This window comes from Fukomys damarensis, unplaced genomic scaffold, assembly GCF_012274545.1.
Source record: "Fukomys damarensis isolate Sample0158 unplaced genomic scaffold, DMR_v1.0_HiC HiC_scaffold_5, whole genome shotgun sequence".
Taxonomy (NCBI): domain Eukaryota; kingdom Metazoa; phylum Chordata; class Mammalia; order Rodentia; family Bathyergidae; genus Fukomys; species Fukomys damarensis.
Genome location: NW_022900917.1, coordinates 5506681 through 5532229, shown reverse-complemented (window position 1 = coordinate 5532229; position 25549 = coordinate 5506681). Strand labels below are relative to the sequence as shown.

The window sequence follows — 25549 nt, the reverse complement described above, 5'->3', positions numbered from 1 at the left end:
CCTCTTCTTTCTTCTTCTATCGAACTCGGGTCCTTGAGCTTGCGAGGCAGGTGGCAGCACTACTGAGCTAAATCCCCGGCCCCACTAGCTCTCATTATTTATTATTATTTATTTATTTTCGATGCAGCATGGCTAAGTTGCCAAGTTGCCCAGGCTGAGCCACGACTTGTGATCCTCCTGCTTCAGCCTCCCAGAACGCTAGGATTACAGGTGTGTGCCACCACCCTGCCTGGATAGCCTCCGTTCTTTATTGGGGAAAACCGCCCTAAATATAGTCAAGCTGCTTTTTAACTGTTTTTTTGTTTGTTTGTCTTTTAACTAAAAGAAAATGTATCCAGGGCTCAGGATTTAGCTCAGTGGTTCTGCCTCCTGCCTCACAAACACAAGGACCCGAGTTTGATCCCCGGTATCCCCCCCAAAAATATCAAAGTCTTTTCTATATCAAAAAATAGTCCCCCAGAGACCATGAGTCTATTCACAGTGGGTACCAAAAACTTATAGCAACTGGAAATATACTTTGGGATAAGAAAATCTACTTAACCTATGACACTGAATTAGGAACCATAACGAAAAAAGACTTAGTCAAATTTCTTAAGTAAAACACAAAACAAACAAAAGAAGAAAATCCAATAGAAGAAACTGAAACATACAAGACACACTGAAAAATGCTGTAATATATACAAGGGTGGATCACAAAATACAGTACATGGGCTGGGGCATTAGCTCAGTGGTTCTGCCACCCGTCTTGCAAGTAAGTGCAAGGGCCTGAGTTCGATGCCTGAAAAAAAAAAAAAAAAAAAGTTAAAAAATACAGTACGTGAAAAAAATACAGTGCGTGCTTAAATAAAAGCTTAGTCGCACTGAGGCATTGCTATCGATCCTCCTCTAAGTCCACCCCGCACTTCGGATTCACTCAGCCCATTGCCCTGCCGCTTTCTGAGGCAGCTATGGAGCCCTCTTTCGTGAGGGTCTTTATGAGGTCGGATAATAAATGCAGTGGATGCCGCTGCCCCGGGCTGTCCAGTGGAAAAGCTCATCAAAATAGTACTGTGTGTTCTCGTCCACCTTATTCTCTGGATCTGGCCCGGTGCGACTGCTGGCTTTTCCTCAACATCAAAATGACCACGAAAGGTAAGCGATTTGAATGAGTTCAGGTCAGCTAAAGGCACTCATGAGAGAGGACTGCAGAGCTGCCTCGGAAAGTGTGAGCGCGATGGGTGAGTGTGGCCAAAGGGGAGTATTTTGAGGGTGTTAACGGCAGTGTGCCTTTTACTGTAACACGTTCTACAAATTCAAGAACATTAGCTCTGCTTTTTTATCATACTTTGAATGAATCTAAATTTGTGCCAATATTTCTTGTAAGTCAATAGAAAATAGTAAAGGTCATGGACCGATATTTATTTTATTAAAGGTGTAATGGCCAACAAACCGCAAATGTTGCGTTTTACTGCTTAGGAAAATCAAAGTAAGAGGATATGGTCATGGTCATATTTTACCGAATAAGTCAGATTATGTTCAAAACAGTCAACTACTAGGTGAAGTGTGTGAGGTTGGGCTTCTGCTAGTGGATATCGGTATAATTTTCCCTAGAGCCTTGTGTATGTGTCTTTTAAAAACTTTAAACTTGTTTTTCCTAGCAGTTGCCATCATTATTTAGCCAAAGTAAATCACTAACCAGATACCAAGGAGCAGTGAATAAAGATGTTCACTGCAGTGTTTCATATATAAAGGTTTGTACTCTGTCTAACTTTCTTGTATCAAAACGTACAGTTCTTGGCCTGGGGACATCGTTCAGGGGCGCCACGCCTGCCTCGCAAGCGCAAGGTCCCGAGTTCGACTCCCAGTGTGGGGCGGGGTGGAGCCTGCCAATTTTTGTAAGCAGAGCAAGAAAATATATTTTACGATGGAAACTGAGTGGTGGGAGGGGTGGTGTGGAGACGCTTTCCCAGGATACTCGGAGGTCCGGTCACGACCGTGTGTTAATCCCCAGCCGCCGGGCACATGGCTGCGTGACCGAGGGATCCCATCTCTGTACCTGGGTAGAAAAGGAGTTGGCACCGGCGAAGGCCTGGGGCGGCCCCCACAGAAACCCAGGGATCAGTCAATTTCACGGTGAATAAAACCTTTTTTTTTGGGCGAACCACGGGGAAAATTCTACGCAGCTTGTGGTATCAGGAAAACCGATGTGTCTCAGGGGAATATGTCCTAAACTCCAATCAAATAAGACAGCGAGCTTGAAAACTTAGCATGTTTCTTCCCTCTCGGCCTCCTGTTCCTAAGTGTAGGGCCAGATCCAGTCATCTCTGCCGTGTGCTTTCTCTGCCCACTGCACCCTTTATTATTTTCCTACTTAATTCCCCCTTCTACAAGGGCTGCCAGTAAAAGACAGGGTAGTCGGTCACATTTTCAATTCAGACGGACTCGAAGTTACACTTTTCTATGAAATACATCTCCGCTATCCCGCGGAACATACTTATACTGACACATTCATTTGCTGTTTGTGGAGTCCTTTATTTTGTCAACTGTAGCAATGTCTTATACATGACATTTATGCGTTATTCGAATGAGCAACCCGGGGGGCCTTTGCTGAGCATCGCTGGGGATTAAAGAATGAGCAAATAGGTGAATGTCTATTTGGATGGAAATACACCGGAGGTGAGAGAAGACTTTTCAAGGTTCTTCATTTCCAAGGAAAGAGCTTGGAATTTCTTCCCTGAAAAGAACTCTAGTTTGTGGACTGGCCTGTGTGTGTGTGTGTCTGGGTGTGTGAGGTACCAGGGATCGAACTCAGGATCTTGTGCTTGCAAGGCAGGTGCAGTGCCACTGAGCCACATCCCCAGCCCTACAGCCTGGCTTTTTAACCTAATACCAAACAGGCCAGGCATGGTGCCACCCGCCTTTAATCCTAGCACTCAGGAGGCTGAGGCAGGAGGATCACAGTGAATTGGAGGTCAGCCTGGGCTACATGGGGAGACCCTGTCTCAAAAAAAAATCAAACACTAGGTCTTTCTGCCTCTTTCCCTGCTTCCTTTCCTTTCTCCCTTCTCTCTTTTTTCTTCTTTCTGTGTCTCCTTTTCCTTTTCTCTTTTCCTCTTTTTTGAGTGCTTTTCACTCATTGCTATTGTAACCAAAAAGAAAAAAATTGGAAATGTTTTAGATTCACACCTATTAAAAGATAAAGAGCTACGAGACAAGAGGCAAGGATCAGTATTTGCTCAGCCCACGTGGGGAAGGCTGCCCGGAGTGACCTCACAGGGGTGCAGATAGGGTTGCGAGGTCTCTCGGCCACAGTGGGGGACGACCCGCCCGCCCGCCCTCCCAGTGTCAGGAAGAGCTCTAGGTTGTGTGGTGAACGCCGCGTGCCCAGAGGGGCGGCTGTGGTCCACCGGAGCGCATTCCGGTGAGCAGGGAAATCATCTCTCAGAACCTCACCGTGTAATCTGCATCCTGCAGAAGTCGCAGGGTGCGGCCCGCGCTTCTCTCCCAAATATTCCAAACAGCCCTCGCATTTACGACGGCTCATAAACATCCTTCTTGCAGCGGCGGTGCTCGGGGAACTGGCCACTTCCTGCCAGCGCTAATCTGCGTTGTCCTAGATCCCTGCATTTCCTTGTTTCCAGTCTTCTCAACAGTTTTCCCGGGTCTGTTTCCAGACAGCTGCTGCACCCCATGTAAAAGTCAGAAAATAAAATGAAGATTCTTCAGGGCGAGACCCAGCACTGGCTGATTCCAGCGTTCCTGGCTGCTGCTTATTTCTGCAGCGTCGTCTGGGGTCAAGGTAAGTGAGAACTTTAAAGACTTAAGAGTCTAGCCGGGCACGGTGGCGCCTGCCTGTAATCCCAGCACTCGGGAGGCTGAGGCAGGAGGATCGCTGTGAATTCGAGACCAGCCTGGGCTACACAGTGAGTTCCAGGTCAGTCTCAACTGCATAGTGAGACCCTGTCTCAAAAAGACAAAAACAAAAACAAAAAAAAACAAAAAAAAAGAGTCTGGCCCTTGTGGTTGTGATTATCATTAAAAAAAAATGTGTCCTCATGCGCATCACTGGTCCAGCTGTTTCTAGGCAGGGCATGCTTTGGCTTTTACACTGTTTTGCCAACCACTTGTGCTGTGACTTGGATGTCTCACAGCCCCAGAACATGGCCACCCTTCGGTCGAGAGTTCAAGCTCTTCCGAAAAGGCTGTTTCACCAGTGAAAATCAAACTCGCGCGCTGTGAAATCAGTTCTCAGCGAAGAGCTGCCGCACGTGTATGTGTTTGCATTCTAACCGTGCCTCGCCTCCAAGGCTCTGCTAAATGTTTCTGCTGCTTCATCCCCAGTCCTTAATTTTGCTTTTTGCCTTAAAAACTGAGCACAAGCCGGACATGGTGGTGCACGCCTGTAATCCCAGCACTCGGAAGGCTGAGGCAGGAGGATCGCTGCGAGTTTGAGACCAGCCCGGGCTACATAGTGAGTTCCAGGCCAGTCTCAACTACATAGTGAGACCCTGTCTAAAACAAAACAACTACAAAAACAAAAACTGAGCACATGGTCTAAAGGTGAAGTGCATTGAAGAAGCTACAGATTTTACACTTTAAACATTTTTTAAACGACTGCATGCTTTATTTTCATTGCATTTAGTTTGTGAAGTCTGTGGTTTGCATTACTGGGACCTACGTTTCAATTTTTGATTTCACTCATTTTTATAAAGGAAATCTGCAGTTGAAAAACTAGTATTGGTGGGCCACCTCTGACCCACAGGCTGATTTTATACATAAAGTTATTTTTGTCCCTCTCCTTAAGACTCCTCCCCTATGTACAGAAGCTTTGTTTCCATTTTCCCTTCTGTTTTCACTTTTTTCTCGTCCCTCCCTTTCTCCCTCTCTCCTCCCTGTTCCTCTTCCCAATTGAACATTTTCTTCCCATTTTTCTGTTTCTCACACCAGAGAAACAGTGCGGTATTTAAACGTGTGTCTGATCTATCTCACTTAAGAGTATGGCCTCAAGGTCCACCCGTTAGCTATAAATGTCTGGAGCTTATTCTTCTTTGTAGCAGAACAGTGCTCCATTGTATTAAAAACCCCACGTACCTGTGCACTCGTAGGTTGATGGGCATTTGGGCTGTTTCCAAGACTTAACTATTAGAAACTCTGCTGCTATAAACATGGGTGTGAGTAGATCACTGTGGTATAATGTTTTTAATTCTTTCAGGAAGATACCAAGAAGAGGTCTAGCTGGCTCAAGTGGAACCTCTAGTTTAGGTCTTTGAGGTGTCTCCATACTGATTTCCGTAGTGGTTGCACCAGTCCGCACTCCCACCAACAATGGAGAAGGGTTCCTTTCTCCCCACAACCCCGCCAGCATTTGTTATTGTGTGATGTCTTGATAGCAGCCATTCTTTGTGGGGTGAGGTGGGATCTCAGGGTTGTTTTCATCTGCATTTCACGAAGGACCAGTGACAGCGAGCATTTTTTCATATGCTCATTTGCCTCTTCTAATTCTTCCTCTAAGAAGTGTCTTTATTTCAGATGCCCATTTTTGGATTGGATCTTTCAATTTTGGTGGTCTGATTTTTCTTGAGTTCTTTGTATAGTCTAGACATCAGTCCTTTCTCTGAGGAACAGCTGGTAACATTTTTTCCCCCACACTGGGTCGTCTCTCCACTCTGTTGGTGGTTTCTCTTGCTGTACCAAAGCTTTTTAACAAGATGAGGTCTCGTTGTTGATTCCATGGAGTTTTCTTGGAGCACAGGCACGCACCTTTGTTCTTGATCTACGGTGGCAGTCGGGCAGTGACGCCGGATAAGTGTGCCCCTGCAACGCCAATCTGTCCCTTTATGGGAAGCCTCGCTCACCCCCGAGTGGGCGCCGCGCACCCTGGTGTGTGTAACGTGACACTGCCGGGCACACTCGCTTCTCTGCAGTGCGGGAGGGAGAACCACGCGGGCCCGCGTTCCAAGCCCTTTCCCCGAACACACAGCCTGCAGCTCGGAGACCAATTCCGCCGCTCTTGTGTACACGCGAGAAAGACCACTTTCAGAGCTCACAGCTGGAGGTGCAGTCGTGGAACCCTAGACGTCGCTCTCCAAACTCAAGGATGCGCGCAGGTCCCCGGGAGTGCAGAGGGGCGGACCCTGCAGTCCGGGGCCGCGTGGCAGTGGCTGAATTCGGGCCTGGCCCGGGGGCGCTTCCGGGAGCCTCCAAGGGGTGCACCGGACACGCGGGCCCAGCAAGTTCTGTTTACACGCGAGCTTGACAGGGTGCGTCCTGGGTGTCCGGGTCACGAGGGAGCTGAGTGACAGCGCGGTGGCGGTCACGACGGCGGCGATGGCTTTTGCCTTCTCGCAGCTCCCTGGCCCCGGAGAGATGGGAACCGGCCATGGAATACAAGAGAAATGCCGAGGGCCGTGGGCAAGGCGAGGTGGGGAGCCGGGGGACCTCGGTGGGCTGTGGGAGGCTTCAGCAGAACCGTTAACGCTTCGGTGACAGCACCGCGGGGCTGTGCCTCTTGGTCACCGGCATGGGCCGAAGAGAAAGCAAGACGCGAGGCAAGTCTGGCCCTGGGAGAGGCCGGCGTTCAGGAAGTCGGCCCGGGCGGCAGACGCAGGCCGGGCACACGGGAGCCCCAGAGGTGGCGGCGTCTCGGGCTGGTGGAGTACTACTGTGCCACGAAGAAGGCCAGCTCGCGTGGCCGTGGGCTGACAGACGCACCGTGACCCAAATCGGACACACGTGCTTCGGCAGTGCCCGGGTTCTCCTCGAGGAGAAACCCAAAGTGCTGTGTAAGTAGGAGGCAAAAGGAACGAGATCGCAGGAAACGGAGCTGGAGAGAAGGGAAAATGGGAAGAACCGAGCCGCGGACGTGTGCGGCCCGAGGCCGTGTGACCGGCGCCGCCAAGGGACCAGAGAAGAGGCGCCCAGGGCGGAGACGGGGCCCCGTCCGTGCTGTGGGGGCCTTGCTGCGTCTCCCCTGGCAGCTGTGAATTTGGAGCCGGATTTCTTTCCGTGCACATCTTCCGTTTTGTTCCTTATTTATACTTTGGGCTTCTCGGGAAGAGAAGCCATGTGATATTGGAGCTTGTGTGTCTGATTTATTTTTGTCACCTACACATGACTCACGTTTATCTTTTCTTTTGTACCGCGGATTGAACGCTGGTCCTTGTGCTTGCGAGGCAGGCGGCAGAACCACTGAGTTAAATCCCCAGCCCTCAAGTTTATCATTTTTTATGGCAGAGTAGTACTCCATGGTGTGTAAATACCACATTTTCTTTACGCATTTATCTGCTGCTTCCAAGGGCCTCGTCCGAGATTGAACTGTTAGAAACTGTGCTGCCATAAACACGGGTGTGCACATGTCCCCGTGATGTGATGTCTTTAACCCCTTCGGGAAGATTCCTAGGAGGGAAGTGGCTGGCCAAATGGAATCTCTAGTTTTCATTTTTTTTAGGAATTCCCACACCGAAGGACAAGTGGCCAATAAATACATCTCTGGCCATTAGAGAAATGCAAATTAGCTGTGAATTTGAGCAAGTATTGGCTGCTCCTTTGAACCTTTATCCATGAATCTGGGATAGCAGTGTATCTTCGTGAGGGTTTAAAACAGCGTTTGCACTCAAGGTTAGGTGAAAGAAGGGTGACGGGCAATAAATAGCGGGGATGAGCGCGGGCTCTCCGCCAGCTTCGCCTTCACCTTCTCACCAAAGTACTTCCTCTGCGATTCTGGAACAGTCACGGAGCGTGCCCCAAATGTTTTGAAGTTTCAACGCCTTACGCAAGAGGGAGAGTTACAGGTTTTTGAGACGTGTGAAGAAAGATAGAATATTCCGGACCGAATCGTGACCCATGTCACGAGTCACGCGTCCGACAGGTGCAGATCGGGTGTGCCGGGTGAGGGGCCCAAGTTTACTGGCTCAATCAGCTTTCCTCGGCCTGCGCGCCTCCCTCACCGCCTCCTCCAACATTCTGCTAGCATCGTAGGCCTGTAACACTCATCCATATCGACCGCCACACGTCCTGGCCTCCCGCAGTGAGACCCGCAGGCGACGCCGGGAGCGTGGCTCATAAAGGCTGACGTGTTCCATGGAGCACGATTCACTCTTGTAACTAAGACATCTGACAAGATGGGCTTTGGGTATTAGCGAAAGTCAGAGCACCGCCTCCTCCTCCTCGGATGGTGTCAGAGCTCAGTGCTCTTTGGCAAACGGGAGTTCCACGGGCGAAAGCCCAGCGCTCGTACTTTCGCCTTTAGTTTGCAAATGGATCAAGTCAGCGATGGCGCTGTGGAAAGACCCCGGTTCGAGGCTGGTGAGGTCTCGTGTATTTTATTTATTTATTTACTTACTTACTTACTTTGGATTTTTTGAGACAGGGTCTCACTGTGTAGTTGAGACTGACCTGGAACTCACTATGTAGCCCAGGCTGGTCTTGAACTCACAGCGATCCTCCTGCCTCAGCCTCCCGAGTGCTGGGATTACAGGTGCACACCACCATGCCAGGCCTCATGTATTTTAATTATGCCACGTCTGCTTCTTCGCTTAGTGCCTCTCTGTCTCCTTTCCAGTGTCCGCCCCTACGAGGCTGAGGTATAATGTGCTGTCTGAGGATAGCGTCCAGATCTCCTGGAAAGCTCCCCGGGGCAAGTTCGGTGGATACAAACTTCTGGTGACTCCGGCTTCAGGTAAAAATGTCGGCTCTTTTCTAGAACATCAGCAACTTTTCATACACAGCTAATTAAAAGCATAGTGCCAAGTGTGGCTTTAGGGTCACTTTTAGCTTTTTCTTTTATTTAATCTTTTGGGTTTGAGGTCTTCCCCTCTAATCCAGGGACTAATGTTCCACATCATGTAAAGAGTGACTTGGATTCAATGTAGTTACTTCTCTTCCAGCCACATCTTCAGGCTAGCTGGCCATGGCGGTGTATACCTGTCATCCCAGCATTTGGGAGGCTGAGGCAGGAGGATCTTCATGAGTTTGAGGCCAGCCTGGGCTACAGAGTGAGACCTTGTCTCAAAACAAGCAAACACACAAAAAACCAAAACCAAATTTCCAGACTATCACAAAGCCTGACTACCTCTCTTTCAGCATGGAATAAATACTTTTGGTTTTACCAACACGTAAAAAATGTAATACACCGGGGTGTTCAATAGCTGTGACTATATTATAATTATATTATAATTAACTAGGTTGGTAAATATTAGTCAGCAAGTAAACACTACACTTAGAAGGTTAAGGAGACACTGTGAAAATACGTAATAAACCCAAACAGGAAGGACTGTAGTGGATGGGTTTGTATACAGTAGTCACATAAAAAGATTTAATTGGCTGGGTGCAGGGGCGTGCCTGCAGTCCCAGCCACTGAAGAAGCTGAGACAGGAGGTTCACAAGTTTGGTCAGTCTGGGTAACCTGGCAGGAACGTCTCTCAAAAATAGAAAGAAAATAAAGTAGGAAGGGCTGGGGGCGCAGGTCGATGGGTTAAAATCTATCCCATAAAACACTGTAATTGAATTTCTCTCTTTCATATTTTATTTATTTATTTTCTTGGTACCGGGGATCGAACGCGGGTCCTTGTGCTTGCGAGGCAGGCGGCGGAACCACTGAGCTACATCCTGGGCCCTTTCATATTTTATGTGCCTATTATATGAATATAATCAACCAAGCCCCCGTTGAGGAAGTGCATGGGTGTTTGGAGACAAAGAGGGAATACAAACTGGACTTCTGTGCTGGTCTGTGGCAGTGAGGTCTTCGGAAGGCCTGGAAGAAACACAAGCTATTAGGTCTCGCCTCTGAAATCCCGAGCCCGTGTAGCACTTTGCCAAGATTGTTGGGCAAACTAATGAATAGACGGGAAACAGAGTAGCGACTGCCGTAGAGTGAGCAGGAGCGACTGACCCAGGACGGCTGCCCAGGAGTTCTCGGGGAGCCTCTCACGCCCAGCGCGTCCAAGGCTCTGTGTCCACACAGTTACATATCGAACACACAACAATAGCATTTCCTGTGATACAGCTATGTAAATAATGTTTAATAATTATCTATACAATATTTATTTGTGCGTATTGGTGGTAAACATAGCTATGTGAAGCTGGGCTTCTGTTGGAAATCTTTCCCCGACTGATGTAAGGGAGGCAGACGGAAGTTGTGTTGTTCATGAATGTGGACATCTCACCCAGCCTTTGATTTAAAATCTCAAACAAAAGCAGATGAAACACCTGACTTCTTCATTGGTCACAGAAAAGGACACTTCTTTTATTTTAATTAATTAATGAATCTATTAATTCCTTGCTCGGCTTTTCAGACAGGGTGTCACTATGTAGCCCAGGCTGGCCTTGAACTCCCTGTAATCCTCCTGCCTCAGCCTCCCAAATGCTGAGATCATAGGCGTGGACCACCACACCTGGCTAAGAAAACTCTTATGAAGAAATCTTACTTCTAGGCTCATTAGAATGACTTCTGGTAATACTAGGGGCGTGCTCTTCCCATTTGGCCTACAGAAGTTTTATCTGTAGAAACCAACACTTGGCTTTTGCTTGGCATCAGGAATTGAACGCAGGACCTTGCTCTTGCCAGGCAGATGCAGTGCCACTGAGCTAAATCCCTGGGACTCAACACTAGCCTGTGTCAAATTGAATATTGGAATATGGCCCACCTTTGAATTTCTTTGATTGTTTTGTTTTAAAAATAAGGAATCATGGAACATTTAAATTTAAAGATTCCTAAACATCATTACGACTCTAGAGGTCAAAATACAAGTTACTAATTTGTGGTGCCTTTGAGAATTCCCTATATCAAATCTTGAAAGGTCACTTTTTTTCTTCTAGGTGGTACTTTAACGTTTCCTGATTAACCACTAGTAATACTGAACTTTTAAGGACCCCAAAGAATCACAGAATCTGAGTAGGGACTTGGGGTTTCTGGAGCAGATCTCATCCTGATGCTTCTATCCCTAAAAGCTGATGCCCAATTTCAATGACAAGTACCAGTGACAAACCACCCCAGGTGAATATTGGGTTCGTTACCCAGTGTCCCTAGTGCAGTGGCCGAGCCAGTCAGCAGGCTTTACCTTCTGGTGTGGACTTGATTGCACATCAGAAACGGAAAGCGCAATCAGTACCGCTAGCCATAGACGTATTTGTAAATGTTTTGGCACCGTGAGACGTGGTCCAAGCCTTATCTATGCCAGTCTTTCTCAAAGAAAGCCCCATGGCCTTTTGCAGGATGTTAACAGCTGTTAGGCAACCAGATGATTTAGCTGTTAAGTAAATTTGAGAAATGCTGGTTCAGACAGAGTTTAAAGCATTTTTTATTGCAAGATTCTCAAAGCCTTCAATAAAATAAGAACTCTGGCTCTCAAAGTGCGATTCTGAGATACAGGATTTTCTAAGGAATTTTTAAAAGCGAAGCACATATTATGAAAGATTTGCTTGTTGCCCGTTGTGGTAGACAAGTTTTAAATGGCGTAAGAAGTTTGTGAAGCCAGAGTTAGCATCTTGGGCCCAAATGAATTTAAGAAAATGGAAGAGAAAGACTCAGTTTTTCCTTTAGTAGGGGTGACATTGATTCTGGCAACAAAACTTTGGGCATTAATTTTATTAGAATATGATTGAAGCACAGCCTGTTACATTTTATTAATTCTGCCAGTTTCAGAGCCTCTTCTCTGTTCCTGCTGGGAGGAGAGAAATTTTAAATTAATTTTACTTTTCTCAGATGCAGTAACGGTTGTCAGAAGTTAGAGAAGGGTATGTTTGAAGCTTTGCAAACGAGCTGCGCGTGCGATCGGCAGCATTTCCGGGCAAGCCTTGGGGTCAGTCCGCTTTCTTGGTGGAGAGATCGTGGGTTTTGACATCTGTTCACGCAGCCGCAGAGCTCAAAGATAGCGAGGCGCCCGCAAGGCCCGACGGGAGATGAGTGCACTGCGCCTCGGCCCAGGGGCCCGCAGAGAGCAGGGAGCGAGAGCAGGGAGCGAGAGCAGGGAGCGTGTAGTGCTCGGCCGGCCTGGGTTCGCGTTATCTTGTGCGGTGCTTTCTCCTACTGTAGAGGGAACGGTGTGTTGAGATGAAAGATTTTCGTGACTGTGCTTTTACATAATTCACACAACGGCTTAAATTATCCAAGAAAAAGAGACCGCTGAAAATGAGAATGAAACTTATTAAGCGCCGTACACGTGGACATGCATTTTAAAATCTTTTCCTTTTCATGCACGGCAAAATGTTGCATGGCACAGTTGTTAGTAGCACGATAAAGACATTGTAAAAAGGCTTTGCCGTTAAACTCCATTGCTGAGGGCCGGGGATTTGTCTCAGTGGTTCCACCGCCTGCCTCGCAAGCGCAAGGGCCCAAGTTCGATCCCTGGTACCAAAATAAACAAATAAGAAATAAAGTCCATTGCTGGTTAATAACACGCCTGGATGCACAGTTAACCCTATTCCTTAGGACTGATTTCTCTCTCTGTTTCATTACAGGAGGAAAAACCAATCAACTGAATCTCCAAAACACAGCAACTAAAGCAATTATTCAAGGTCTAATGCCGGAGCAGAACTACTCGGTTCAAATTATCGCATACCACAAAGACAAGGAGAGTAAGCCGGCGCAGGGCCGGTTCCGAAGTGAGTACGGCAGCTCTCGGGTGTGGCCCAGAGCCGAGGCAACCCTAGGTGTCTTTTGGACTTGCGGATTTTTCTTAGATTCTGTTGAGACTTTCCTGAGCCCTTCTCTCTGCCCTTCCCTTCCTCGCTTCCTGCGCTCCTCCCCCATCCTTGAAGTTCCCGCCGTGAAATGCCCCTGCCTGGCCCCAGCCTGGCTCAGCGCCCTCTCCCTGTGCTTTTGGGGACCCAGAGCCCCTCTCCGGCCGAGCCCTCCCGCCCGCAGCTCTCTGTCCCTGACAAGCCCTCGAGGCTCCTTCTTCCGCTCGTGAATGACAGCTGGGTGTCCTGTGCCGGGTCACAAGGGCCCAGTGGGTGTGCAGAACCTGGCGGTCGGTCGGTCGGTCGGTGCCGCGTCTGTCAGAAGCTTTTCCTACTATTGAGTTTGAGGCCCAACCACACAGGCCCCGATTATTCCGCCTGCCGGAAGCATTCGTTCGCCCCGTTCACACCAAGATGAGGCATCTCGCCCGCCTGCCTGCGGCGTGTGCAGTCCTGTGGTCGCCGGCCCTAGGCGCGGGCCAACCCCTGCCAGTGTGGACGGTGCATCCCGGGCCAGGTGCCCTCTGCCCGAGGCGGCCTTTCCAACCCGAAGGACACACGCTTTCGTGCTGTCGCTGCAACAAGATGAAGCCGTCACGGTTACCTGCAGCTGGCTCACTGCTGAAGTGCACTCCTTGGAGAACCCAGCTTGTTATTCAGATAAAACCACGACACTAAGAGCCAGCAGCGCAGGGTGATGGACCCGTGTCCAGCGTGCAGCGTTGGTGACCGTGTCCTCCACATCGCCACAGCTGCCTTCTTATTCTCTTGAAGCAAATCATAGACATTATTTCCAAGAGATTTTTCTTTCTTGTATTTTAAATTCTCCCAGTTCTGCCGTGGGATCCATCCACAATGCAGGGAGGCCAGCATTCCGGAGCCGGCAGCATGTTCTTTCTCTCTGGATTCCCCACTCACTTTTCCCTTGTCTCTTCCTTCCTGAGTCATGCTTTGTGACACACATTTGTGACTCTGTCGAAAGTTAAACCCAGGCCACATATGGCTTTGTTAAATTGCTCCCTCTTAAAACTTCTGACGGAGACATTGAATGAATCTCCCTGTCAGCAGGACACGCAGCTGTTAGGAATATACAGGATGTCAGGTGGGGCGGTGCACGCCTGTGATCCCAGCACCTGAGAGGCTGAGGCAGGAGGATCACCGCAAGTTCAAGGCCAGTTTGAACTACACTGCAAGAACCTATGTCAAAAATAAATGAAGAAATAAAGAAAGAAGGAAGGAAGGAAAAAGAACATGCAGGAAATCTTTCAGATTTACGTTGTCTGGTGCTGTGGAAAAGGGTTTTATGTTATTTTCAGCACAAACCAAGCCTCTCCCCATCCACTGGCACTTCAGCGTTCAGCCTCTTGCATCCTTACGTAGGTGACAGAAATAACTTTCAAAGTCTGTGAGAAACAGTAAAAGACAGAAGGCAAAATGATCCATTTCACACAAGCCTGAAAAGTTTGCAGTTGAGTATTTCAAGCGTTCCACCAACTGAACAGCAGAAGAAACATGGCCCAACAGGAGCCCTTTCTCAGTGGCTGATGTTCAAGGCACTTGGGGGAAATTCATTGGTCCTCAGCATGCTTGGCTCCATGGAGAACCAGAGAGAAACCATTGAGTGGGTTAGCGAGATTGGTTATATGTAAGCAGCTCTTGTTCCTAAGCTGCGTCGTTTTTATTGGCAGCGTAGAGGCACGTGTCCTACTCAGAAAATAGTCTCTAAAAATGAAAGGAAAAGAATGTTGCTGGTATGGCTTTCTTTTCTTTTCCATTTGCATTTCAGTTATACTCTTGCTTCTTGTGAGGTGGAGCTAAAACCTGGTCTCATCTGCCCAGGGACATTTCAGAGTTGGATCCAAGACAGTGAAGGTATAGGGTGACCCTGGAGACAGAGCTGTGGCTAGAGGTTTTCAGTCAGTGCAGGGTTGAGATTCTCTGTAAGTCCAGTGTTTGGGCACACAGGGAAACAAGACACAATCTTTGGATTTTAGAGACAGAAAGGCAGGTGTTTTAGTTACTTTTCTCATTGCCAAGACACTGCCTGACACTCAAAGGAAGAAAGGTTTATTTCAATTCATAGCTTGTAGAGGTTTCAGTCCATATTCAGCTTCCAAAGCAGGGTGTCCTGGCAGAGGAGAAACGGTCCATGGCAGGGCAGGCAGGATGCAGCAAGCCATCAAGGGAATAGGGAGGATATGTATCTATACATATTCTCCTTCCAGGCCAGGCCCACAGTGACCCACCTCTTCCCGCCAGCATCACACCCACCTGTAACCCCCATCTGTGAATTAATCCAGTATCATGCACTGGGGGTCCAGTCACTTCCAAAAGCCCCTGCTGTGAGCACACGGCTTTAGGGGACATCTAGATATAAGCCAGGGCTGGGGATGTAGCTCAGTGGTTCTGCCGCCTGCCTTGCACGTGCAAGGACTAGAGTTCAATCCCTGGTACCCCCCCCCAAAAAGATGCAAGCTGTAGCAGCAGACCTGATCTGCAACATATTATGAGTCAACAACCACCACAAGCAACGCAACCCTTTCCAGCCTTGGTTTCCCCATTTGCAGAGGAGGGTGACAACACTGATCTCACCAGCGTACAGAAGGCCACGGTCAGCACTGTGACCCAGGCCACTTGGTCTGTGACAGTCTGTTGCTAACTGGTTGTGCCCCTCATGACGGGGGTAAGAGCTTTGCGTAACATATCCGTTACCCTTCTGAAGTGACTGCCATTTCTCCTTATCCATCTACACATTGCCATTATGGTTTATTCCAGCAAACATTCATTTCAGCTGCCCATTTTTCCTTTTGGTAGCAGTGTTTCGCCAATCCCTGCCTGGAAAATCTGCCCAGATCACCAGTCTGCCATCCAAATCACCTTCCCCGTGACGTTTCTCTACATCTCTGAAGTTGTCATTCCTCCCTAAACCCCTTCCTACTGGGAGCCTCGCTCAGCACAATTTTTCTCATATTAAAGTTGCAGACTTTTTTTTTTTCTTTCAAAATGTAAGCAAACTGGGACCCCAGCGCAGGCCTGGGGTTGAATTCGAAGTTGTGGCGAAAGTCCAGTGGGAGGTGATGAAATGGCAGCAGGGTGTGTGTAAATGTAAGGCTGCTTTAGTATCCAGTCACGTTTCAGGAATGGAAGGAGAGAAGGGAGCCAAAGAATGGGAAGATGAGGAAGGGCTTGAGGGACAGGAGAGAACCGGGGTGATGTCCATACAAACTGAGAAAAATATTTTGAAGAAAGGAGTGCTCCCCAGTGCCAGTGCTTGTAGCGAAGCTGAAGAATACGATCTTAAAAAGTGGATGTAACAAATTTGTCAGTGGGCCTAGAAGGGCGGGAGTATCTTGCTGTTGTTGGAGCCCAGAATGTAATCTTTGGGTATGAGAAAGGCGAGGAAGAGCGTTAGGGACGGGAAGGATAGAATGAGGGAGCTACGTCCTTGACGAGCTTTGAGCGTGAACCTCCTCAGCAAAGATGGAGGCAGGAGAGAGAGGAAGGAATGGGTCCGTCGCCTGCAGCAGACGGCGAGGGAATCTGCTCCCCCCGCCGTGGACGTGTGGTCCCCACAGGATGGATGTAACCAGCAGACCAAACATCCCGCCGTTGGCTGCTCCTGCGTTCTCACAGGACATCTTCGCACAGAAACTTGCCAGTTGGCAACAGTCTCGGAGGCCTCAAGTAGCTTAAGCTGCCAAGCAACGCACAGAGGCTGCCCTGGGGCTGGGAGCAGAGAAGGCCGTGCAGAGTTACGAGCGGTGCAGGCTGGGAAGCAGCCAGCAGCAGTCTTTGTGGTCTCCGAATATGTCCTTATTAAAGTGATCCCTACTTATTAACAGGGAAACATGTTTTTTAAGTTTAAAAGGAAACTTACGGGGTTCTGCACTGCTGTGGCCGATGGAGCAACCTCAGATGAGAGTACTTGTGCCCGAGACCTTTCCAGAATGGGCCTCCGCTCGTAGGCGAGGTCTGGAGACATGCAGGTGTGGCTTGGGTCCTCGGCCAGCACTCATTGGCTCTGTGAGACACGTTTAAGCCTCCTGATTTTTCATTCCCATGTGCACCGGATGGGGATGACCAGGCCCACTTCACAGCCATCCTTTATTTGATACATCTGTCCACAGTGAAGACACAGTCAGGGTTAGGAAGTTTTTCCGTGTCTCACAACTTTGCTGAAGAAAAAAAAAAGCCAGCAGTTGAAAGAAAGAGACAGGCATGGGGGTGCAGAGGGAGGGAAGCGGGTGCAAAAGGAATGAAGATGTGTTGTGCACGGCACCAACTGCCCGCAGGAGGGTGGTCATGTACCACACACGGGGGTGATGAACAGCAGCAGTTCGGATATTTGGGGCTGGGTTTGTGTCACGGAGCTAATTTCTACTAATGCTGTCAGAGCTTGCAAGTGTTTTAGTAAAATTCACTGAATGTTTTCCTTTAGACCTGATCGTAACATGAGGCTATATTTCTACTCTTTTCTTTCAGTTAAAGATTTAGAAAAAAAGAAGGATCCGACGAAGCCCAGAGGCAAGGCGGTGGAAAAAGGCAATGACACTAACCCAGCTTGGCCAGAAGGTCAGATGGCTTGGATGAGCTCATTCTGGGAGGGCTTGCTGTGGGTCGAGGGTCCCATCCGAAGAGTCCTATAATCTACTCTGAAAATCAACCCTGGCTTCTTCCTGCTCCACACCTGAGTGCCTGTCCACACCTGAGTGTGTGACCTTGAAGTCACCTCTTCATGCACAATCACACCTACATTTGTGCTCCTGGTTCTGGGTGTGGCCTTCGCTGAGGCCCTCAGCACCACGCCCGGGAGCAGAGCCACCAGCGGTGACCAGCACAGGCGCCCTGGGCCTGCCTGAGCCCAGCTGAGGATTGTGTCATGTGTGAATAACGCGGTGACTTCATCCTTTCCCGTTGTACCCTCTTTATTTCTTTCTCTTGCCTGACTACGCTGGCTGTGTTTCCAGGACTGTGCTGACCAGGAATGGAGATAATGGACATCCTTGTCTTGTTCGTGATTTTAGAGAAAAAGCTTTCAGTTTTTCCCCTTTTAACATGATACAGGAGGTAGGTTTGTAGAAAGTGGCTTTATCAGATCGAGAAAAGGTCCTTCTGTACCTATTTGCTTCAGGGTTTTTAATCATAAATGGACGTTGGAGTTTGGAAGAGGTTTTTTCTGTCTATTGAGGTGATCATGTGAGTTTTTGCCCTTGCTTCTGTTTATGGGATGGACTATATTTATTGATTTTGGAGCATTGTGTCCCGGGGGTGAAGCCTACTTGGTTGTGGTATAAGTTTTTTTGATGACTTGTATCATTGTTTGCCAGTATCTTGTTTAAGATTTTTGCATCTATGTATATTAGAGAGATTGGCCTGTAGTTCTCTTTTTTTGATTGGATCTTCATCTAGTTTGGGGATCAGGGTAATTCTAGCTTCCAAGAATGATTTTGCGAGTATACTTCCTTGATTTCATCAAAGAGTTTGAGGAATATTGGTGTTAGATCTTCCCTGAAATTCTTATAGAATTTGGCAGTAAGTCCAAGATCTGGGCTTTTCTTAGTTGGTAGGTTTTTAATTACAGCTTCAATTTTATTGCCTGTTATTGGATTGTTCAAGATTTTTAAGACTTTGTACTTTAGTTTTGGTAATTCCTATCTATCCAGGAATCTCTCTATTTCTTCTGAGTTCTCCAGTTTTTGGAAGACATATTTGTGAAGTAGTTGCTAAAAATTTTCCGGGTTTTGGAAGTGTCCACTGTGATGAAAGTTAAAAATCTTTTCCATTTGTAATTGCATTGACTTGTATTTTTTCTTTCCTTTTTTTTTTTGGCTAAGGATTTGTTCATTTTGTTTATTCTTTCAAAGAACCAGCTCTTCGATCCATTGTTTCTTTGTATTGTATTTTTTTAGTCTCCATTTCATTAATATCTTTACTGATCTTTATAACTTCCTTTTTTGTACAGGCTCTGGATTTGGGTTGTTCTCACTTTTCTAGAACTTTGAGGTGCACCTTTAGGTTGTTTACTTGGGCTCATTCTGTTTTTTTGATGTAAGCATTCTCAGCTACAAAGTGCCCTTATAGGTCAGATTTCATTGTGTCCCATAAATTCTAGTGGCACTATCATTTAATTCTAGGAATAATCTTATTTCTTCCTTTGTTTCCATTAATTATGCAAGAGTATGTTGTTTAATTTCCATAGCTTCTGTGGTGTCTTTTGCTATTGATTTCTAGTTTCATTGCATTGTGATGTGCTGATAGGCATGGACTAATTTTGATTCTTTTGCATCTACTTAAGCATGCTTTATTAGTATGGTCTATTCTGGAGAAAGCAGAATAAAAAATGTGAAGAAAAAGAATGTGTATCCTGTTGTTGTTGGGCAGACCACTGTCGATATCTACTAAGTCCATTAGTTCAAAGGTTTGGTTGAACCCTGGCATTTCCTTTCTTTTTTATTTTTCTTTTTTTTTTGATACTGGGCATTTTACTCAGGACCTTATGCTTGCCAGGCAGGTGGCAGTGCCACTGAGCTAAATCTCTGATCCTGGTAGCATTTCTTTGTTGATTTTTTGTTTAATTGACCGCTTTGTGGGAGTAGGGCACTGAGGCCCAGCTCCCCATAGTCATACCGAGGTCTGGCCAATCTTTCATGTCCATTAGTGTCTGTTTTGTGAAGCTGGTGCACTATAGTTTGGTGCATATAAGTTTATAATTGTTACCTCTTCCTGTTGGATAGTTTTGTTAACCGGTATGTAATGTTTTTCTTTGCCTCTTTTGATCAGCTTTGAAAAATCACATTTGATCAGCTTTGGCTTAAATTCTACTTCATCTGAAAATAGGATTGCTACATCTGCTTGTTTTCAGGTTTTCACTGCACGGAATAATGTTTTCTAGTCTTTGATCTTTAGTGTTTGAATATCTTTTTGTGTTAAATTTGTTTCTTTTATGCAACATATGTATTTGTTTCTTGGTCTGTTCTGCTAATTTGTATCTTTGATTGGCCAGTTGAGTCCATTCACATTAATAGTTATAACTGACAGGCATTGACTTATCCCTGTCATTGTATGATTTTCTTGTTGCTATTTTGGTTTCCTCCCCTTCTACCTAATTGCTAGCCCTATACAATGCACTCATTCTTCTGGACCTTTTGGCATTGATAACTTCACTGTCTCTTTCTAGGTTATCCTTGAGAATTTCTGGGAGTGTTGATTTGGTGGTCATGAATTTATTTAGGCATTCTTTATAATGGAAATACCTTATTTCTCTACCAGTTTTGAAAGCTAATTTTTCAGGATGTATCAGTCTGAGTTGGCAGCTGTTTTTTGGGGGGGCGAGGGCTAGAGATACTGCATTCAAGATCTCCTTGTCTTTGAGATTGGCATTGAGAAGTGTGTTGTAATTCTGGTGGGTTTTCCTTTGTAGGTGATTTTTTGCTTTTCTCTAACAGGTGATGACACAATTGTGACAGGGTTGCAATTCCTGTGGCTTTTTGCTGGGCGGCTCTGATTTGAATTGATTATCCCACCAGCTTGTACCGCCGTGGTACATGTATGACTGTCACATTGGATGGCTTGAACCATAGGAAACATAAAACCTAATCTTGTCTTTGAATACAGTAATGCAGATAAGGAATTGATTTAGAAGACCAAGTGTCATCATATTGCAATTCCTCAAGGAAAACATTAAACTGGTATGAAAATGTTGATACAGCTGATTTGTGGTACAGCAGCTGTAAATATTATATACGCCATATATATGTGGGCAGTAATTACTCAAATTCAAGCAACTAACTAGCTTTGGTCCATTTAGAGACTTTTTATTAATTTTAGCTGTAGAAAGACTAATAAAAGTGATTTATACCAACAGTGGTCCAAGCTGTCTGCCTGATGGGACAGTCATGCACCGTGGTTCATGTCACTCCATGGGGCAGCCGTGCATTTCCATTGGTTTTGTTTTGTTTTGGTTTGGTTTGGTTTTTTGAGACAGGGTCTCACTATATAGTTGAGACTGACCTGGAACTCACTATGCAGCCCAGGCTGGTCTCGAACTCACAGTGATCCTCCTGCCTCAGCCTCCGGAGTGCTGGGATTACAGGCGTGAGCCACTACCCCCAGCCACGGAGTAGTTTTTCTGATCATAGCTATTCAGGGTTCTGTACGCCATACTTATCTCCATGTTAAATTCTCCTTCCTCATCTGGAAACTCTGCTAATGCTTCTGTGAACAGGTTTTTTAATGCCCTTTGTGCTGCCTTAGGATTTCTCATTAATTCCTATGAGTCTTCTTTGAGTCACTAGCAGCGGTTGGGCACATGTTTCACGTTGGCTTGTTGTCTTTTAGGCGTCTCTCTGAATTGATCATTGGTCTGACGCTCTACCCTCACATCGCTTCTGCAGCCCCCACTCTTAGTCCTGTTTTTAACCTCCTGGGTTTCTGTCCGGAAGGTTTTTATGGACTCCCTTGCTTTTCTCTGCTGAGCATTTGTGCTTTGCATCACTCTCTTTAGTTCCTCTAGATTTTATTACTGTCTTTTCTAGACCTGCGGATCATTTTGTTTCTTTAGGGCCATGATCCATTTGGTTTTGATCTCCTTGAATCTTCCAAGTACTGTTTGAACTTTTTCCATCCTGAGATACTGGTTCGGACTCTTCCCTGTGTGGTTTAGGACTTCCTCCCTGCAGACCCCCTGGATTGGCTCTGACAGAGTTGGGAGCTGCTGGATGATTTGTTCTCAGGTTTCTCATTTTTCTTCTCAGGTTTCTACTTTCTGTTTGTTTGTAGCTTCTTTAGGTGCCTGGTTCTTTGGAAATGAGCCACGGTATTGTTTATGACCATGCAGCTGCCCCGTAGTGATCTGTGGTAAACCAGACCACTAGATTCGGTCAGAATCAGGCAGGGGTGCGGGAGCTCATCAGTCAGACAGACTAGGCACCTCCTCCTTTGGATTCCTCCCTCTGCAGGCTGCACCCCCCATTCCTGGCCCCACCACAGAATTCTTCCGGCCTCTGGGTCTTCGGGGCGAGCCAGAGCTCCTTGTGCGTCTCACCCTCTCGGTGCCAGTTTCCCGTGGTATCTCTCACCGGTGCCTGAGTATCGTAACACTTTGGTGCCGAGTGAAACTGTCCTCCGCGGTGTTGGTTTCCTCCTCACTCAGGTCGGTTTTGTGGTAGTCAACTCTGCCGCCCTGTGCTGAGGGGAACCAGGAGCAGAGCCGGCAGAGATGGGGTGCAGGAGGCTCTCAGGTAGTGGGGGCCTTTAACGCTTATTCAGAAGAGTGAGAAATACAGTTCCCAAAGCCCTACATGCATCTGCTTAGATGTGGGAATCCCAGATATAGTTTTAGAATTGTCAGTTTATGCACAGTGCAAAACAAACACCCAAAGCCAAGCCAAAGTCAACATTTGCTTTCAGTTTGAGTATGTGAATCTCGACAGACCTTGGTTAGTTCTTTTCTTTCTTATTCACTAAGTTTCTGTTATTCACTTGCAACACAGGCAGTTTAATTTGTGACTATGTAAAACATTGGCATGGTTCCCAAAATAAAATGAGTGATGGAGTGAGAAAAGAAGTATTTGTTTCCCTATTCCTTCCTCGTCGTCTTACCAACCTTTCCTAAGCACCACATTAGTTCTCCTCTCCCCTTTCTCTTTCTTCTTATGGTGTTGAGAATTGGACACAGGGCCTGGACGAGCCCCTAAACTCTTTTAAGTTCTGACTTTTCTGTTTTTCTTTTTTTGGTGGCGGGGACAGGGTCTCACTATGTAGTTGAGACTGACCTGGAACTCACTATATAGCCCAGGCTAGTCTTGAACTCACAGCGATCCTCCTGCCTCAGCCTCCCAAGTGCTGGGATTACAGGCATGCGCCACACCACGCCTGGTTTGTTTCTTGTTGCACGAAAAGATTTGTTCATAGTTTATGTAGGATTGTGTAAGTATGTTCTCATCTGACATCTGATTAGCCCTTTTTGATACTTACTGCTTAGAGAATATTAGAAATGAAACCTATGAGTTTGAGTTTGGGTATGGAATTTATTAGCTCTCGCTGTCTATTCCTAAACTGCCCCAGCTCGCCTATTCTTTCCCCTAATTCTCCATTCCCTTCCCTGACTTAGGAGTGAGAGACATGAATTAAAAACAGGAAGTGAGGGCCAGAGATTTAGCTCAGTGGTTCCCCCACCTGCCTCGAAAGTCCAAGGTCCTGAGTTCGATCCCCGGAACCAAAACAAAAATAAAAACAGGAATAGATGGGGAGCAGGGCGGGTACTGGGCCCTGTCCTAAGAGCCAGAGCACATGGAGAAGGAGCTTGGAGACCGTTCTCGGAGTCCTGAGCCTCCCTGCACGAGGTCGGGTCTAAAGGTGGCCACTGTGGTGGTGAGGACCTGGTGTGGCCACAGATTTCAGATTTGTGGATTTGCTTTGCAGCTGAGGTGTGTGTAAGGTCAGTGAGAGTCTAGGAGGGTCTTGGTTGTAGGGGAGAATTGTCTTAAGAAATAAATTACAAACTGCAGTGAGCATCCAGGCAGAGTTGGGGCTCCTTGGCACTGGAGAGAGGCACTGCTGGGCCCCACTCGGGGCCTCACCGCAGGCTGAGCACAGGACCCCTCTGGGACGTGTTTGTCTCAGGGTCCACGCTGAACTACGCCGCTGTGTTTCCCATGGGACCCGTAATTCTCCAGGACGTGTCAGCACGGATGGTGGCACAGATGTAACCAGCATATTTCCCTTACTTCAGAATTGTAATTGTCACCGGGAGAGCTGAGATCTTCAGCTGGAGCTGTGCAGCTTGTTTTTAATCAGCTGTGCATGTTTCTTCAGAAACCCGCACTCGTCACAAACAGAAGTGTGTTTGCCTCTGAGCGTGATGCTGGCGCCTTTGCACGGAACGGGTATTTCCCCTGTTGTCCAAACAGCTTTCTCTAGTTATTTTTGGAGTTTTGCATAAGAATGCAGAACTCGATTGAAAACGATTACACAACAGATAGGAAAACTAGAGCAGGGTGGTTGCTGCTTTATTTTTCTCTTAATAATTTTTTGGATTAAGACCACGACCTTTTTTTCCCTCACATTTTTCTACAGTGAGGAAAGAAGGGCGGGTCCTTACCACCCCCACTTTGGCTGAGGCGAGCTGTTGGGTTTATTCTGGACGGAGTCGGGCCAGGCCCTCTCACCTGGTTTCCAGGGAACCGGCTCCAACAGAACGTGGGGCCGCAGACCCGGAGAGTTTCTCTCCTTTCTCTGGCTTTCTTCAGAAGAAGCGTGCGGAGTCTCGCTTGCCGAGACAGAATCGGCCCCGAGCCGAGGCATGAGCTGCTTTCAAGAGCGCTGTCAGTTGGGTTTGCTACCTCTGGCGTCCAGGTGCCTCGCCCAGAGGCCCCTTCTTGGGCTCCCACCTCTGATTTCCGTCTACCCTGGAGCTTACTTGTGGGGACGGAATGATAAAAACCAGCCAAGCGCCCAGGACAGCGGATGCGTCTTCCGTGTGAGCTCCTGGCGTCGCCGCCGGAGCGCGACAGTGCCCAGGGCCTGGCCCGCTTCCTCCACGGCGCTCTCCGCACTCTTGATGCATAATTAAGAGACGGGTTTAAACTTTTTCTCTTCGCCTCTCCGCCAGCGACTCTGGGCCTCTCACCTGCCAACCAGGACCGAGTCCAGCGTGCAGGAGCGGGACTCCGGGCTTAAGCTTCAGCGGGGCGGGTGTGGACGGTTTCCCGGAGCGGGAAGGGATGGGTGGGCCTGCTCCTGAGTGGGCGCTGGGACACGAAGGGGTTCGGGAGGAGGCCTGGCGCAGGGACAGTGCCCCACTGCGCTTCCTTGTGCTTCTCTTCTCCCTCCTCCTCTTCCTCCTCCTCCTCCTCCTCCTCCTCCTCCTCCTCACCCCTGTTCTCCTTTACCTCCTCTTCCTCCTCATTGTTACCATAATTATCACCAACCACACAGCCCACAGAGCACTCCGGCTTCCAGAATGAATACTGTGATCTGCACAGCAGCGGATGGTTTAGCGGAATCCACTTCCGCCCTTTCCCTCTCTCCTTTGTTTTTTGTTTTGTGTTTCTTCCTGTCTAAAAGAACAGTCCATCCTCGGGAGCCCAGGGAACCGCTCCACAAACCCCGGAAGGCAGCAGACCCAAGGGTGCTCCAGGTGCAGCGTCCCCACCCCACAGGCTTCCTCGCGTGTGCCGAAGCGTGCAGGGCAGGGCGAGGCCGTGTGTGAGGGGGTAGCTGTTACCCGGTGCCCCGGGGGAAATGACAAGAAAGTGTCCGCGCTCAGAACAGACGGCTGCTGTCTGGACATTTTCCTCCGGGGCTGCCGCGTCTGCGGGCCTGCAAGCAGGGGGCAGGAGGCTGACGGCGTTGAGCCCTGATGGTAGAAGTGTCTCGCACGGGAGATCCTTAGCCACCGGGCGTGCGCTGTTCAGAGTCAGAGAAAAGATCTAAATCCCGGGGGGGATTAAGAGAGTGAGGGTCCTGAGAAGTCGTTTCAAGAAGGCGGACACATTTCTGTCCCTCCCCTTGCTGCTGAGCATTATAGTGTTTGCATTCAGGACTTGAAACAATGAGACAGGCTCAATGATTCCCAAAACACTCCGTGCACACCTGCAGGGGACCCGGGACTGCGCTGCTGCGGCGTCCCGTGCGCCCCAGGCTGGAGCCTTCGCCTCCAAAGGATGCCCCCCCCCCCCGGCTGAGAACACTTTAAAAAATTCGGACATCTTTTCCTCCGGCCTCCAGCAGGTGGGTTGATCAACTCCGAACCTGCAGATTCCCCGGCGGTAAGGACTCTGAGCCGCACCTAAGGGTCCGGGCCGTGGAGGCTGCCGTCCTCAGAGGACGTGAACCCCCGTGCTGACGGGGAAGGCAGGGGAGACCCGGACGCGCGGGCAGTCAGAAGTCT

The 25549-nt window shown here is 48.0% G+C and overlaps 1 protein-coding gene across 2 annotated transcripts in view; it reads left to right on the top strand.

Annotated features, from left to right (window-relative positions):
* Positions 1–25549, top strand: part of Col14a1 (collagen type XIV alpha 1 chain) — a 161684-nt gene that overhangs the window by 348 nt on the left and 135787 nt on the right. For both annotated transcript variants that reach the window (XM_010619503.3, XM_010619504.3), the window contains exons 2-5: positions 3654–3778; positions 8540–8656; positions 12436–12579; positions 17140–17229. In XM_010619503.3, the coding sequence (XP_010617805.1) occupies positions 3691–3778; positions 8540–8656; positions 12436–12579; positions 17140–17229 (439 nt within the window). In that variant the 5' untranslated portion in view covers positions 3654–3690. The remainder of the gene's footprint in view (positions 1–3653; positions 3779–8539; positions 8657–12435; positions 12580–17139; positions 17230–25549) is intronic.